General features: G+C 40.7%; 1 protein-coding gene across 6 annotated transcripts in view; it reads right to left on the minus strand.

The window, feature by feature from the left end:
* The window catches only part of DACH1 (dachshund family transcription factor 1), a 523,814-nt gene that overhangs the window by 301,106 nt on the left and 207,106 nt on the right, over positions 1-15,602 (minus strand). For all 6 annotated transcript variants that reach the window (XM_074988771.1, XM_074988756.1, XM_074988763.1 and 3 more), the window contains one exon: positions 4,904-5,019. In XM_074988771.1, the coding sequence (XP_074844872.1) occupies positions 4,904-5,019 (116 nt within the window). The remainder of the gene's footprint in view (positions 1-4,903; positions 5,020-15,602) is intronic.

Raw genomic sequence — 15,602 nt, forward strand, 5'->3', positions numbered from 1 at the left:
TCAGAGCAGCAAGGGGAGGCTGGGGCCGGTGCCAGGGCCAGGGTTGCAGCATTTATTCCTGGCCCTGAGGCTGGGGCTGCAGCTATTTCACTTGGCCCCAGCCAGAGCAGCAGGTGGGGAAAGGACAGAGCCATGGCTCTTTCACCTGAGCTCAGCCACAGATGCAGCAGGAGGGTGAGGCTGGGGTTGTGGCTGTGGCTTTTTCCCCTGGCCCCAGACAAAGCAGGTGTGGATAAGGGCTAGAGTGGCAAGCAGTGGCGGAGAGCACTTTGCCCAGCTCCTGCGAGAGCGACAGAAGCAGGGCTGGGGAGATGCTGCTTTCCCCAGCCCCAATATTAGCTTGGATGGAGATAGTGACAGGTTTCCTGGCCCCTGCATGTTGAGAGAGCTAACTGGGGGGATTCTGGGGCACCAGCAGAGCTCAATCTTTGGGGCCCCAGGAGGCATTTTCCCATCTGGAGGCAGGCAAGGTTGAGAGCCCCATCTCTACATGGTCAGTGCTTTCCTGCTGTGGCTTTCCCCAGTGATCACTATGCGTTATTTCTGTTCCATGCGCTCGCTGCCCCCAGTGGTGAGTCTGAAGTATGTTGTGCCTCCTGTTGCTGCGCCTCCTTTTCCATGTTCTAGGAAATCCTGTGATTTCAGGCATTTCCCATTTTCCAGGTGCAACCAAACACTGACTTTGGTTTAAGTTAGGGTAAGAGGAAGCTGCATACCAAATTTCGTGGTTGTAGCTTTTATGGTTTAAGAGGAGTTCTTGAACATAGTACCACAGATAGACAGACACACTCTAAAATATACAGTAGATTATGGGCTAACCCTGCAGGTGCCCCTCCACTTTGGTTTGGTTTGGTTATTCTTAGTAAAAATAGACTACCTCTCTTTAGGTTTCTTTGCTTATTAATATGTTAATATTTGTAAAGTTTTGTAACAGTAACAGATGCTCTAATTATTCATTGTGACGATATAATGGCAGGACTATGGCACACAGTTATCTCCACTACAACCTGTCTCATATCACAAGGAAGAAGAAGGGCCAAGAAGTAGTAATGGATTATATTCTTGACCACTTTGGACAGCACGTGGCTACCCTTTATGATCATTTCCTTCTCAGAATCATTTCCTTTTTCTGAAACGTTCCACCGCCTCCCATTTTCATCCTCTTGTTAGAACTCAAACTCATTCATTCTCAGTTCTCCCTTTGAACCCACCCTTCCTTCACCCTCTCTTCAGTTATTTTTTTGGTAGAGTGGCTATTGGCAAAGCCAGTCAACACAGCCATTAAATGATGCATTCCCACTGATAATTCAGTGGCTTAGGAAGCAAGTCCATTGGTAGGGCAGTAAGCATGGAGGTTGCCAATGACAGAAACAGAATGGAGAAAACGAAGAGGAAATGGAGAAGTACCATTAACTATTCAAAATAGAGCACCATTGCTGATCTATTGCAGAGTTCATTTTTATAGATGACTACATTCTTGTAAAGAATAAAGAGTTGTCATTACCATGAAAGCAAGGACATTTATAGAAGCTCAAGACCCCTAGCTTCAACTCCAGGAGGTGGTGAGGCCAAGTGGCCTTCCCTAAAGAAAGAGTAAGACAGCTTGGTGTCGGGTCTGGTACATTGAAGCGGCTTCTCTGAGAGACTGTTCCAAAAGCCACTGCAATCACACCATTCCTGAATGAGTGACAAGTGACCATGGCAATTCTGTCTGCCAGAACATATCAGTCTCACCTGTTCCCCTTGCAGTTACCAAATAAAGCTGGCCTACCAGATACCCATATATCAATGTTCAAATATCTTAGGAATCAAGCAGAAATCAAATGGCTGGGTTCTTAAACTTTTTTTGTAATACAAATTATATCTACATAGAAACACTGGCTCATAATCTAATTTATAATCTAAGTAAAATAATCTAACTTCCCACCAAAACTTCCCACATCTACTTTTAACAATGACCAAGTTACAGTCACATGGCAACTATTACAACTGCTTATATGAACATGTAATTTTAGCTAAAAGGGCATTACCTTTATTTCCTGTAACGTGACCATGATTTGCTAAATGGAAACATGGAAAATTAGCACCAATTAGCACCAATGGGCCATAGACCACAGTTTGAGAACTGTTGCAATAGCGAAGTCATCTGTAGCCAAGAAAGCGCTATTCACCAAGACATTCAAAATAAAATTACGCGTAAAGAATTTCAAGAATTTCAAGCAGCAAATGAATAGATATAAAGCCTGACATTGGATAGGAGAAGAAACAATGGCCTTAAGTTGCAGCAAGGGAAGCTTGGGTTGGACATTAGGAAAAACTTCCTTACTATCAGCATGGTTAAATATTGGAATAAATTGCCTAGGGAGTTCGTTCATCATTAGAGATTTTTAAAAGTATGTTAAACAAACACCTGTCACGGATGGTCTTTGGTCCTGCCATGAGTTCAGCGGACCGAACTTGATTACCTCTTGAGTTTCCTTCTAGTTCCATGATTGTATGTGTATCAAAAGGAGCTTAAGGAAGGTAAGAATCAGCTACAGGGAAGGACCCAGCTACTCTGCATTACAGGAGTGCCATGATTTTGTTTTATTTTTTGAAAAATAACTCATCTTTTTACATATCCTTATGAAAATGTCACACCTTCAAACACCCTAACCAAGAAAATGAAGGGAAAAAATGAAGTGAAAAAACTTTACTGTATGAGTTTTCAGTGCATGTAAAATGGCTCATTTTCATTATCAGCACTAACATCGTTAATTATAATTATTGTAATTCCCTCTTGGCAGGCCTCTCCCTGAAGGTGTTCTGTCACTTGCAGCTGATTCACAGCATAGCAGTACAACTGCTCATGCATTTGAGCTACTGAGATCATATTTTAAACTTGTCTTATTTTATGTTAGCTGCCTTTAAAATGGTGGATTGACTTTCACTTGTGAGTGCCAGCGCTTGAAGTTCTTAGCATAGCTGACTCAGGCCATATACAAGCCCAGCCCCTAGTATATCTGATCATATTCCATCTACTGTCTAAGGATTTCACTGTCTCACTCTACATGTATGAAACAACCAAAAGGTCTCCTGTCCTCCCTAAAGATATCCTAAAATCACCACTATTCTCCCTATTCTTATTGCCTTCCCTTCCAAACAATTTTGAGGAACAGGGAGCTTCCAGAAGGAGGCTTTCCTTCTGGGAGATCCCCGCAGGCTGTGCATCTACACAGATATTTTGGAATCCAGAAGAGCTTCTTCCAAACTCCAAATCATGCAGCCATATACAGATGAGGCACCGGAAATTTACATCCATGCCTCATTAGCATCCTCCAGGAACCTCATTACCATGCCATGTGTAGACACAGCCTACTGTACTACATTTATGATTATTGTTATCCTTTTAGGAGGAGCAAGGGAGGAACTGCTGACTATATAAATAGTTATTATAGTCATTTTTAAATTATTGTTTGAAAGATCAAAAACTGTGACCCAAGCAACTGGGATTTGCTCGTATCTATCACCCAGAAAATCTTCAATCAGAGATAAAATTTGATAAAATATGATCATGTTGCCTGACATTTTATCTCTCTTATGACCCTCCTCTCCTTTTTCCACTGTATTTTTCTCTCACTTTCTTCACATAACATAATTTGCACAAACCTGTCCCCTCTCATTGCTTTCCTTGATTTTTTTTCTCTCTTCTTCTATCCCTTTCTCTTTCCCTCTACCTCTTCTGTTCATTCATTCTCCAAGAAGTGCTGTCTTCATCCTACAAGACTTTGTCAGTCTTGCCTGCCCAACATTCTTCTGCCTCCCCTATTGCATTTTTGATGCCAATGTCACCTTCCCAAATCCTTGTCATCTCCCCAAATGTCCTCCAGTCATCAGTGTCTCTCCCTCCCTCCCTCTTATTCTTCTCAAGACTGCTTTGTGATCCCACAGCTGCCTCTTTCTCCTCCTCCTCCACTTACATCTGCCGAGAGCAGCGTGTCTCTTGCTAAAGAGAAACTCAGTGCTAAAGATGAAGATGAGGAAGTAAGTGGGTACCTGGGGAAGGAGTGGGGGAATTCATATCAGTCTTGCAGAGGATAAAGGGACTCCTGACCTCCTGAAAAGTAAGGAGATGGCATGAAGGTGAGGGCTGAGGTTCCACAGCAACTCTTCCATGAGGATCTTCCTTCTACATGGATTTGCTCTTCCATGTGCAGGAGTAGGCCCCTCCTATTGATTCCAATGGCACTAATATAGGAACACAGTACTACTTCTATAGGACATCAGATTCTTACCCACAGTGTTTGTCTTTTCAACTTAGAAGGGATGATAGCAGTTTAATTAACTGGCAAAATGTTGCCTACATAGTCATTGCTATAATCAAAAGGAAAGCTGATATTCTTCCAATGGGAACAAAACATGGGCATGATTTCAGTGTCAAAAATCATAAGTAATGTTTTTGCAAATAGTACTTACTCAAACTAATAAACTCAGTTCTCTGGGGCAGGCACACTACTGGTGATATCACCTGTTGTACAAACAGTCAGCAAAATAGGCAAAAAGATCAAATCACTAATCTCTTCAAAACACAGGGACTGAAGGAGCCATCGTTTGCCAAATGGAGAATGAAAACAATAAGATAAGAAATCTTATGTTTCAAAGAAGAATTTTAAAAAACAGAAAACACTAAAAAGGTCCACTGTCTATTCAAGTGTTTGTTTTGTAAAATGCTGCACTGCTAGACTTTCTAGTAGACAACACATTGACATAACAGTATCATACTCCATATTACAGCATAAATTACATAATATCATGCTGTTGGTTTCTTATTTTTCTATTTTTATTTTTTGTGTGTATTGACCAAATGGACATAAATCAACTAGCCATAAGATTTCAAAAGTTAATGTATTAGTAACAGTCCTACCTGTTGGTGGGATGATTCCAGGAGACATTAGACCTGGAACAGAGTGAGGCATGATATGAGAATTCTCAGGTGATGTGACACTTTGGGTCCTCTTAGGAGGCCTTCCAGGTCTAGAACTGAAACAAACAAACAATTTTTTTTTGTTACAATTAAGCTGTTGTCTTACACATCATTTCAAAGTTGTTTCAAGTGGTAACATGGACTGTAAATAAATTTGTTTCAAGGACGGTTGCTTTTGCAGTTAGATGTAATAGACTTCCATCACTAATTAGATTACATGCTGAATTCATTTTCCTCATTGAAGATCAGCCGCTCTTGATGCATAATTCATAGCCTGCACCTCGTTACCTGCTTCTTCATATTAATATCTATACACAGTTTGAATTGCCTCGTTTGCATATGCTAAAGTTCTGCATGCAGCCTTCAGCACGAAAATTATGCACTAACTTGTAATAATTATTACAGTCAGCTTGCTATTGATTTATGAGACTTTTAAAAACCAAATATGTGTAGTACTTGTAATGAATGATATTTTAAGGTTCTTCAGGAAATTAAAAGGCAATGGCTGCCTAAGGAAATGTTCTGCTTGTTTGATTTAATACTACAGTTAGCTGGGAGGTGGAATGAAAGAGTGATTCAGACCTATAGCACATTTTTCGATGATATGTTTTATTACTTTGCACTGCTAGTCTGATATCTAGATGATAAATGACAATACATATCTAATGTGTGAAAAGGTCTTGCAATTTCTTTATTTTTTGTCATTTAAAAGATAAGTCAAGTTATCATTTAACCCTTATTCTATTTAAAGTGAGAATCACACTAAGTCACCTTACCTTATATGTACTACAACAGAAAGGGCTCAGAATTATTTGTAGGATACTGTTGAGCAACCGTCACCACAGCAGCTTACATGTGCCCAATGTGAATAAATAAAGGGCTTCAGATTTAAACATTCCTTATCCTTTGCTCACATAAACTACTTCCTGCCTCCAGGGCTGTGTAAGTAGCCTACAAATTAGACATGAATAATAATGAAATATTTACTACCTACCCACATTTGAATATATGCTCAATACAGTCTGCACCAAAGTGTGCACATTTCCATTTGCAGACCAAACTACTGTGGTATTATACAGTACTGTAGCTACCTACATAGGGGAGGGTGGTGGGGCGTAATTTACAGATGACTTCTTAAAGCCAGGCATTTTTTTTCACATAGCAGTTTTATTGTAGGCTATGCCAAACATAAGGATGTCTCATCTATCTCTGAGTAAGAGTGGAGGAATTGTGAGAATCAGTGGCTCAGCCCCAGTGGTCCTAACATAAGTTAATATCCCATTGACTGTAGTAGAAAGCAGATAATAAAAAAACTCACTTTTTCCTGTGAACATTAGATCATCCTCATGTTTGGAAACACCCGCATTTAAAAAAAAATTCTCTAACCCATTTCTATTAAACTAATGACTATCAAAGTACAGGATATTTCCTTGGAGTTTAATGACACGAGCCCTGGGCCATTAACCTTAACTGGTCATTAATTCTTAAGTTAATGTCCTGAGTTTAGGTCATTATTAATATTGTAAACCAGGAATTTTTTTGTTTTCCTTTTTAAAGATAAACAAAAATCCCTCTTTCCTACTCCAACTGAAAAAGATCCACATGAAAACCAGGATGTTTTACAGTGATATCACACTGAGACATCCTAGTAGCAAATCAAAAATCCTCACATTCTTTGGAATGTTCTAATGAGAGTCATAATAAAATAAATACACCATGAGAATACCTGAAACTGATCAAAGTCACATACAAAAATCATCCGACTTCAACAGAATGAGCTATTTAGACCATAGCTCTAGGCACATCGAGGAAGCAGTCAGTGCTATGTTCTTCTGATTCCTTCTATCTGCTGCTCCGGGAGCAGCACTTGAACATACTGTGCCAAACAGAGGATTTTGCCTCAAAGTCACAAACTAGCCCAATAGGACAACTTTCTGAAGCAAGTGTTTGCAGGTTGAATCCCTAAGTTTCCAATGCCAAACCAAAGGGAGAAGTTATTTAAATGCCAGTAAGGTGGGCTAGTTCTCTTTTTTCAGATGACACTTTTTAAATTGTAAAACTACTGTCTTGTACTTTTTTATCTATTTTAAGAAATACTTGCTAATTATGGAAATGAAGGTGAATAAATGTCAGATTTCTAAAATAATAAGTCTGGAAGACCTAATTTAGAGTTGCTGCTGACTATCTTGTACCTAATGAATACGATTATACCATTGATTGGGTAAAGCAAGCATACACTGATTGCCCCAAATGACTGATTATGTAATAACTACTGTTTTAAGTTGTTATTTATACTACACACTTGTTTCACTAACAAATTTCTAAACTATAATAATTCTGTTTTATATTTGCCACCAAGGTAGTAAATCCTTTCTATTATGTGCATATATAATATGTTGATAATGGCAAAATTATGACCATCTCACTTTTTTAAAGGAGCTATGGGAATGGAAGAACACTAAATGCTCTTGTATCTGTCTTTCCCACAGTTCAACAAAAGTAAAATGTCAAAATAACTTTTTTTAAAGTCTTTGTTCCTAGCCAACAATCTTGCATATTACTTTGTAGTTCATGGTGATTTTTTTTTCTAATTCTGTTACAGAATCTTAAAAATAACTAAGATAACTAAGAATCTGATCTGAATTCAGGTCTTTTTGCAAGAAGACAAGGGAAGAAATTATCTCCTTAAAAATATTTTGCATTCACTAACCTGTTTCCTGCCACATTTAGAGTATACCTCTCAAGACTTGAGGGTAAACTTCTCTTTCTTTTCTAGCTTCACAGCATTCCTGTGTCTCTTATTAACATCAGTAATAAGGAGTTAGCCATTTTTGCTCCTCTTATGCATAATCTGAAATGTATCAAGGTCATTTTAAGTGCTAACGTTCTCAATGAGGAGAGACCAGGTATGCAAAACAGCGGGAGATCACTGTTATACCCCAGGTGCTTGTTGTATTAGGAAGCATTGCAGTGGTTAAAAATCTTGTACAGTAGGAGGACATCTTGATAGGAGGCTGTGGGGAGTGGATAGGGCAAGGGAATGATACTGGCATATGGAGCCTTTTACTTCAGTGCAGTTGGCTGGATCCCATACAGTAATCATTTATCAGCAGTCATTCCTGTCTACTGGCTCTCCCGTGTCCTGTGTGAAATGAATTTAGTTATCTCAGCCCAGCTCTCAAAGAATAAATGTATCTATGATAGAAAGCTGTACCAAACTTGGTACCAGCAGAAAATCTTGCTGGTTTCAACACAGAGATCAATAACTGAATGGTACAAAGACTCTGCCAACTTGAGAAGCAATCCTTCCTTTCTGCAGTACCTTGCACCATTGCTGCTAGGGCACCACAGAGGATTACCAACTGACACATCAACTTGCCAATGAAATACTAAAAGCAAAACACCAAAAAGACTGACCAAATCACCGTGTAACTTCATTTCTCATTTCTGAAAAAGCCTAATTTATAAGATTGCCATAATTCAGAATATTTTAAATGTATTGCACTCTAATTTTAAAGGAAAAAGACAGTATATGTTAATGTTCATTTCAGCCTGTTCAAGTTTTCTACTTAAAGATGTACGTTCAACTTTAGTTAATTGAAAGCATGTCCAAGAACAAAGAAGCAAGAATATAATCCTGGGATTAGACAAATTTCTATTTTAACAGTTAGTAAAACAAACACTACTTTGTGTTCTCTTAACTTACAGCACTAGTATAAAACAATAAAACTCTCAGGGCAATTACTTTAAATTTATTTTGCTTCCCACAGTTATGCAAAGAATGTTCTCACGCAATAATTAGTGTTGAACTTCTCATGATGTATTAGAAAGATTTATTGAGACAGCAAACAATGCTGATAAAAAATAAAGTACAGAGGTACATTTTTAAATCTTCACAAAGGAAAAAGAAACAAACCAATGATCTCTGAAAGGGTGAGACTCTGCCATAAAATTAGTTCCAGAAAGTGAAAGGGAAATAATATTCTACAGACTCAATGATATACTACTGCTATTTTTAAAACTAAATTACTGAGAAATGAATCTTTGGCCCATAGTGCAGTGCCAGTTTATTAATGCTACAAATAATTAGACAGAATGGAACAGGATACTCTGCACACTATACTCTATCCAAAGGGCACTCGTTACACTAATAAATCAACTGTTTGGGTCTAGACATATTAAATTTCTTTGGTGGTTACAGAACACCACAATATGCTGTTCCCCTTATCATGAACCCACAGGCAGATATCATGGATTCTCCTACACTTGCCACATACTGTACCAAACTTTTTCTCAAAAATGTTACAGTCATATTATTATTTGCATTACTGTAACACCTAAAGACTCCAATTCAAGTTAGGCGCCCCACTACAAACACACAGTAAGAAGTAGTCCCTGCCCTGAAGACCTTACTGTCTACATATGCAACTCAATGGCTACGTCTACACGTGCAGCCAACATCGAAATAGTCTATTTCGATGAATAACGTCTACACGTCCTCCAGGGCCAGCAACGTCGATGTTCAACTTCGACGTTGCTCAGCCCAACATCGAAATAGGCGCAGCGAGGGAACGTCTACACGTCAAAGTAGCACACATTGAAATAGGGATGCCAGGCACAGCTGCAGACAGGGTCACAGGGCGGACTCAACAGCAAGCTGCTCCCTTAAAGGGCCCCTCCCAGACACAGTTGCACTAAACAACACAAGATCCACAGAGCTGACAACTGGTTGCAGACCCTGTGCCTGCAGCGTAGATCCCCAGCTGCCGCAGAAGCAGCCAGAAGCCCTGGGCTAAGGGCTGCTGCCCACGGTGACCATAGAGCCCCGCAGGGGCTGGAGAGAGAGCATCTCTCAACCCCTCAGCTGATGGCCGCCATGGAGGACCCAGCAATTTCGACGTTGCGGGACGCGGATCGTCTACACGGTCCCTACTTCGACGTTGAACGTCGAAGTAGGGCGCTATTCCTATCTCCTCATGACGTTAGCGACTTCGACATCTCGCCGCCTAACGTCGAAGTTAACTTCGAAATAGCACCCGACGCGTGTAGACGCGACGGGCGCTATTTCAAAGTTGGTGCCGCTACTTCGAAGTAGCGTGCACGTGTAGACGCAGCTAATGGGTGAGAAAGGAAACACATGCATGAATGTTCAGTGATCAATCATCAGAACAATGACAGAACCGGAGCTCGAACTCCTGTCTTGGTCCTATGTCCAGTGTCTCATGCATTAGACCAGATTGCCTCTCTAACACAGTGGCTGCCATTAAAAAGTCAACATTTTTCCAACCGTTTCCACACAATTACCACAGATATTTCCAAAACATGAAAGGAAACAATTGCAGTAGAAGGTCACCATTAACAAATATTGTTTTGTTCCTGGCAACCAGAGTGTCTGGATGTCTACAGTAACAAACATGGCTGCTATTTGGCTGAGACAGTAAGCATGGTACTGATGGAAGCCATAATACTTAGGGTGTCATGTTTTGCATGTAGCTGTGATGTTAAGGGTGAAAGATTTTGGGGAGATTACTTAAACATTGTATTTATCCTAACAGATTAACACAGATGACAGCTAACAGTAATCCACCTCATATTAATCAAGACCATAAAAATAATAGGTATAAACATTTAATTGTTGGACTGTAGAATTGTGACATTACAGCTGACTTGGTCAACAGCTAACTTCTGCATGTTCCATGGGTTGAAATGCTACAACTGTTGTCTAAAATACTGATTCAAATTTAATGTGAAATGCTCGATGTTGCAGCTGTGAGATATAAATCCCTTGTTATATCAAAGCCATCCAAAGAATAAAGGTAAATACATTTGATTAAGTGATGGACTAAAATTCAAATGGAATAAAACTAATTCATATTCTGATCGTACTTCAATGAGTTTTTTTTCTTTTAAAATAAAATAATGAAGTCTCGTTCAAAAAAGAGGTGTCCAAGTAATAAAAAGAGAATGCAGCCGTGACAGAAAGCACAAGTACTGGAAATCATGATGGAAAACTACTTAAGAAGATTGAAAATAATATCAACAGTTTGTAAAACATACATCTTCACACATCTTAACCAGCCTCCCTTTGGTGTTTTGAAATGCTTCACCAAGCATGTGCTCTAGCTTCTCTATCATTATTAATAACCTTATGAAAGAGTACAATATCCCTCATATGCCTTTGCTAATAGTATAACAAAGTAAGTAAAAGCAGGATACTAAGGCATACATGCCCCACATGTGTTCAATCAAGTAACGCAAGAGACTTCCAATCTTCAATAAGTAAAATATGTTCCCCTTCTAACAGTAGTATGCACCTGCATAAGAACCCAAATAATTTCACAAAAACTGTGTGAATTTTAAATTTTAATAACAAAAAATTCTAGTTCTAACACCTGCTTTGAAAACCATCCAAATATGAACCAAGTGTGACTCAGTTCTGTGTGCTAGCATCAACAGACAGCCTGAAACAATAACAAATACATGGACTACAATTAATCCCATGAGTGGGATTTTTAAATCCTCAGAGAATATACAGTAATGTCAACATTAACTACTTCACTGCTGATCATTTAGCTGATGAAATGAAGAGGCATAATAGACACAACAATTTCCTCCAACATCTCTGAAAGACCTTATTTCACTAAGATGCTGTGTTGTTATGGGCCAGACATACATAGTCTCTCTAGGGGGAAAATATAATAGATATTGCAACCCCATGCAGTATATTGGGGGCCAACTGTTCTAAATGAATGGTGGGCAAATGTGTCCTACCCAGTGCAGGAGGACTACAACAGCTCTTCTAGGGAACTTAAAACAGTGGATGGGGATTAAGGAAAATCATCTATTGGATTAGCCAGAGGCCAAACATAGAGTCTGTGTCTACACTAGCATTCCTCTTTTGAAAGCGGCATGCAAATGAGGGAAACTGAAAAAGCAAATGAGATGTAGATTTACATATCTGGCACCTTATTTGCATATTCCTCCTTCGAAAGAAGAAAAGCAGTGTAGATGCGGCTCTTTAGAAAGTAATCCCCATCTTTGAAAGAACCCTTCTTCCTATTTTTTTTCTTTAGGAAGAAGGGTTCTTTCAAAGATGGGGATTACATTTGAAAGAGCCACATCTGCACTGCTTTTCTTCTTTCGAAAGAAGAATACACAAATGAGGTGCCAGATATGTAAATCTGCACCTTATTTCAATTTTTGATTTCCCTCATTTGCATGCCTCTTATGAAAGAGGAATGCTAGTGTAGACGTAGCCACAAGGAAAGGACTTTAGAATAAAGAGCTTAATTTAAAAGTGACTCAGTTTCTTCTTACTGATCCAGCAAAAAAATGGATGGGGTTTCAGACCCAGGAGGGCAGGGGGTGGAGGGGGGGGCAATCCTTTAGGAAGGATTGGAAGGACTAACCTGAGGTTGGAGCTGGAGTGCAACACCTCTGGTGAGATTTTTAGGAAGTTCTTTAGTAAGTTTAGTAGGTTCTTTTCTCCATTTTCACCTTAAAGGTAAATGTGATTACTCAGAATGAACTGTATGGTAACTCGTAACTGTTGGCAATTACTCTGTTCCTGGCATTTTGAGAGCAAGAAGAGCACTTAATTTTTGCCAGGGCTGAATCCCAGCACCTCTGTGATTAGCAGTTCATAGCCCCAGAACCTACAGGTTTGCTGTAACAGTTATTAATGGAAAATACCATTGTGATCACCAGCACACAATTGCTTCAGCCCCAGAACAAATAAGGACAGAGCAAGCCCAGAAAAGGTGGTGGTCTGTCTAGACAGTCTGGCTTGTGGACAAGATCACTGTGTAAGTCTAGGAGCTGTGTAGTCTTAACACCACAGTCAGGTGCGAGAGACACGAGTTTCTTCACAAAAGGGGTGATGCCTGAAGAGCTGACAAATTAGAGTGGTCATTCGTGATAGTTCACAGGGGTGGAACACAGGTGATGTGACAGAGGAGGGTGGTAGAAATGAAGCCATGCAAAAATGTGAACTGGAAGCTGCTGCAATGAAAAACTGAGAAGTCACTAATAGTTTGGGACAATACCTATATGGCAATCACACAGCTAATTCAGGCTTGCAGGGCTGGGCTACAGGGCCAAAAAATAGCAATGTCAACATTAGGGCTCAAGCTCAAGCCAGGGCTCTGAGACCCACAAGATTACAGACCTTAACCCAAACTCCTTCTCCCTCGTATGGCCAGAAGGTTGCTCAAAGATTACAAAAAGACTAGCTAAGGCTAACAACCATCTAAACTGTAAAGCTCTGCATCTTAATATTTTTTTTTTAAAAAGGCTATTGTAAGTAGGACTATTAGTGATTTTAAAATGTATCACCAGCACTCAGCCCATATACAGAGTGAAAGGGTCAAATTTCGACATTCAACCTCAGAAAGGTTGCTGACCCAGTTTAGAGTCAAGTTGTATATACGCATTAGGTACTAACTTAATTCAGAAATTACTGCATTGAATGCAATGGGAATGCAAATAGAGTATGGTTGTATGAACGGTAAGTAAGGTTATCACAAACTAAAAGCAAGCATGCATAATGTTAATTTCATCTATGATGTTTAAATTACATACTCTTCAGAACAGAAACAATCTTTCTGTTGTGTGTTTGTACAATAAATAAAAGCTTTATCACTTGATAACTGACTGGGCCCCAACCAGAATACTTATAGTTTGGGGTTTTTTTTTAGTTATATGAATTATTCTTGTAGGGTTTACAGGGCTTATGAAAAAAGTGGGTTTTGGAAAGGAGATTTACAGAGGAGAGGTTAAGTTTATGGGAGAGTGACTGGAGGAAGGATTCCACATGCAGAAGGAAAATAGTTGCAAGACTGGGGAACAGAGATGACAGTGGAATTATCAAAGCTAAACTGAAGATGTGACAATTGTCAATGAAAATCTGGTTTGGAAGTTGCCCCTGTTAAGCTGTAGCTCTCGATGAGAGGACATCCAAGAAAAGATGCTAATGAGGTATAATTCTGAATAAAGTCAGAGGGGTCAAAAAAGTACAACTAGATCTCTGAGGCTTTAGGACAGAAGCAATGAATGAAACAGTGTGACTATACGAGGGTCCCAGAGATAGAGTGGAGAATAGGAGGGAGCTAAGATTGAGACCAATGGACAGCGAGACGGCTGGACAGAAAAAATTGAATACAAATCTCTCTTCATGTGCTCCATTTCTCCCCTTGTTGAGAGCATTCACACACCCACTTCTACTGCTTTGCATATTTAATAGGAGTACATCACATAGGGACCCATGATTACAGTGAGCAAGGTTGGAAGTAGTTTATATAGACAGCTAGGTAGACAAAGAGATGGGTTTCACTGTAATTGTTTGATTTATACTTGTGTGAGATGAGAATTAAAATCTCAATCTACACACATTTGAAGACATGCTGGAAGATCAATTTAGGAGGCCTTTTTGCTGATGGTGAAAGACTATAAATAAGAAGGTTAGGTAAAAAGTTACTTCTGGAATAGAATACAGTGTGTAATACACATATAAATAGACTCACAAATAACCACATATAGGTAGACAAATAAAGCTTTAAATTGAAACTATCAAAATTCATAATACATTTACACCTATGTAGCGTGGTGTGATGGAGTAGGGGATACCTGTGTGTGTGTGTGTGGCTCACAGAGGGTGTGGGGCTCCTGCTGAGGGTAACCCTGACAACCAGGTAACACCTTTGTACTGCAGACAAAGGAGGAGGTGGAGCCTGAGGGGGTTTGAATTGGAACTGGGAGTTGGAAGCAGTTAGTCTGGGCTGAGGGAGAGAGAGACCAAGAAGGGGGCCAGGCCCCGGCTCTGGGGGCCCCTCGGGGCCTCCTCTCCCCAACATGAATTGGACTGGCTGTCTCTGCCTGCTGTACTGACTCCTCTGTATGATGCTGTGTCCTGTCGGCTAATAAACCTGCTGTTTTACTGCTGAGTGAGAGACTCTCCTGCCTGCGGACGGGGTGCAGAGCTTGGGGGACCCCAGAACCCCATCACACTGGTGTCAGAAGTGGGATGTTCTGCACCCTGAGGATGGAGCATCCAGCAGTAAGTGACCGGGGCCCCGGAAGAAGTGGGGCCTGCGAGACCCATGTGTGCTGAAGGGCAGTGAGGTGCAGTTCCCCAAGGCGGAGGGGCCTGCGGCCGAACCCAAGCAACTGCGGTCGTGGTCCTCGAGAGGGGGTGTCACACCCGAGGAGGGGTTACTCCTGGGAATCTGTTGGAGTCGGTCCCAGAAGGTGGAGGGGCCGAGAGCCCAACCCCCAGGAACAAGTGACCCCTGAGGAGGCTGACGCTGAATGAGTTCTTCCCAAGACAGTGTGCTCATGGTCCTTGAGAGCGGGTGTCACACTGAAGAAGGGGTTCCTCTGAGAGTCTGTTGGAGTCGGTCCCAGAGGGCGGAGGGGCCTACGGCCTAACCCTGGGCAGCTTGTGACCCGCAAGGAGCCTGGCACACTGAAGGGATTCTTCCAGGAATCGTGGGGTGCAGAGGGCATCAGCCTGAGAGCCTGCAACCACGCTGAGCAACTCCGCTGTGAAGTGGCAGCACCTGGAAACCGAATCGAGATTAAAGGAGCTGGACAAGGCAGCGTGGATGTGCAGTGGCAGAGCTGAGGGTTAAGGAAAATCCTG

Source organism: Carettochelys insculpta, chromosome 1 (assembly GCF_033958435.1).
Source record: "Carettochelys insculpta isolate YL-2023 chromosome 1, ASM3395843v1, whole genome shotgun sequence".
In the NCBI taxonomy this organism is placed as follows: Eukaryota; Metazoa; Chordata; order Testudines; family Carettochelyidae; genus Carettochelys; species Carettochelys insculpta.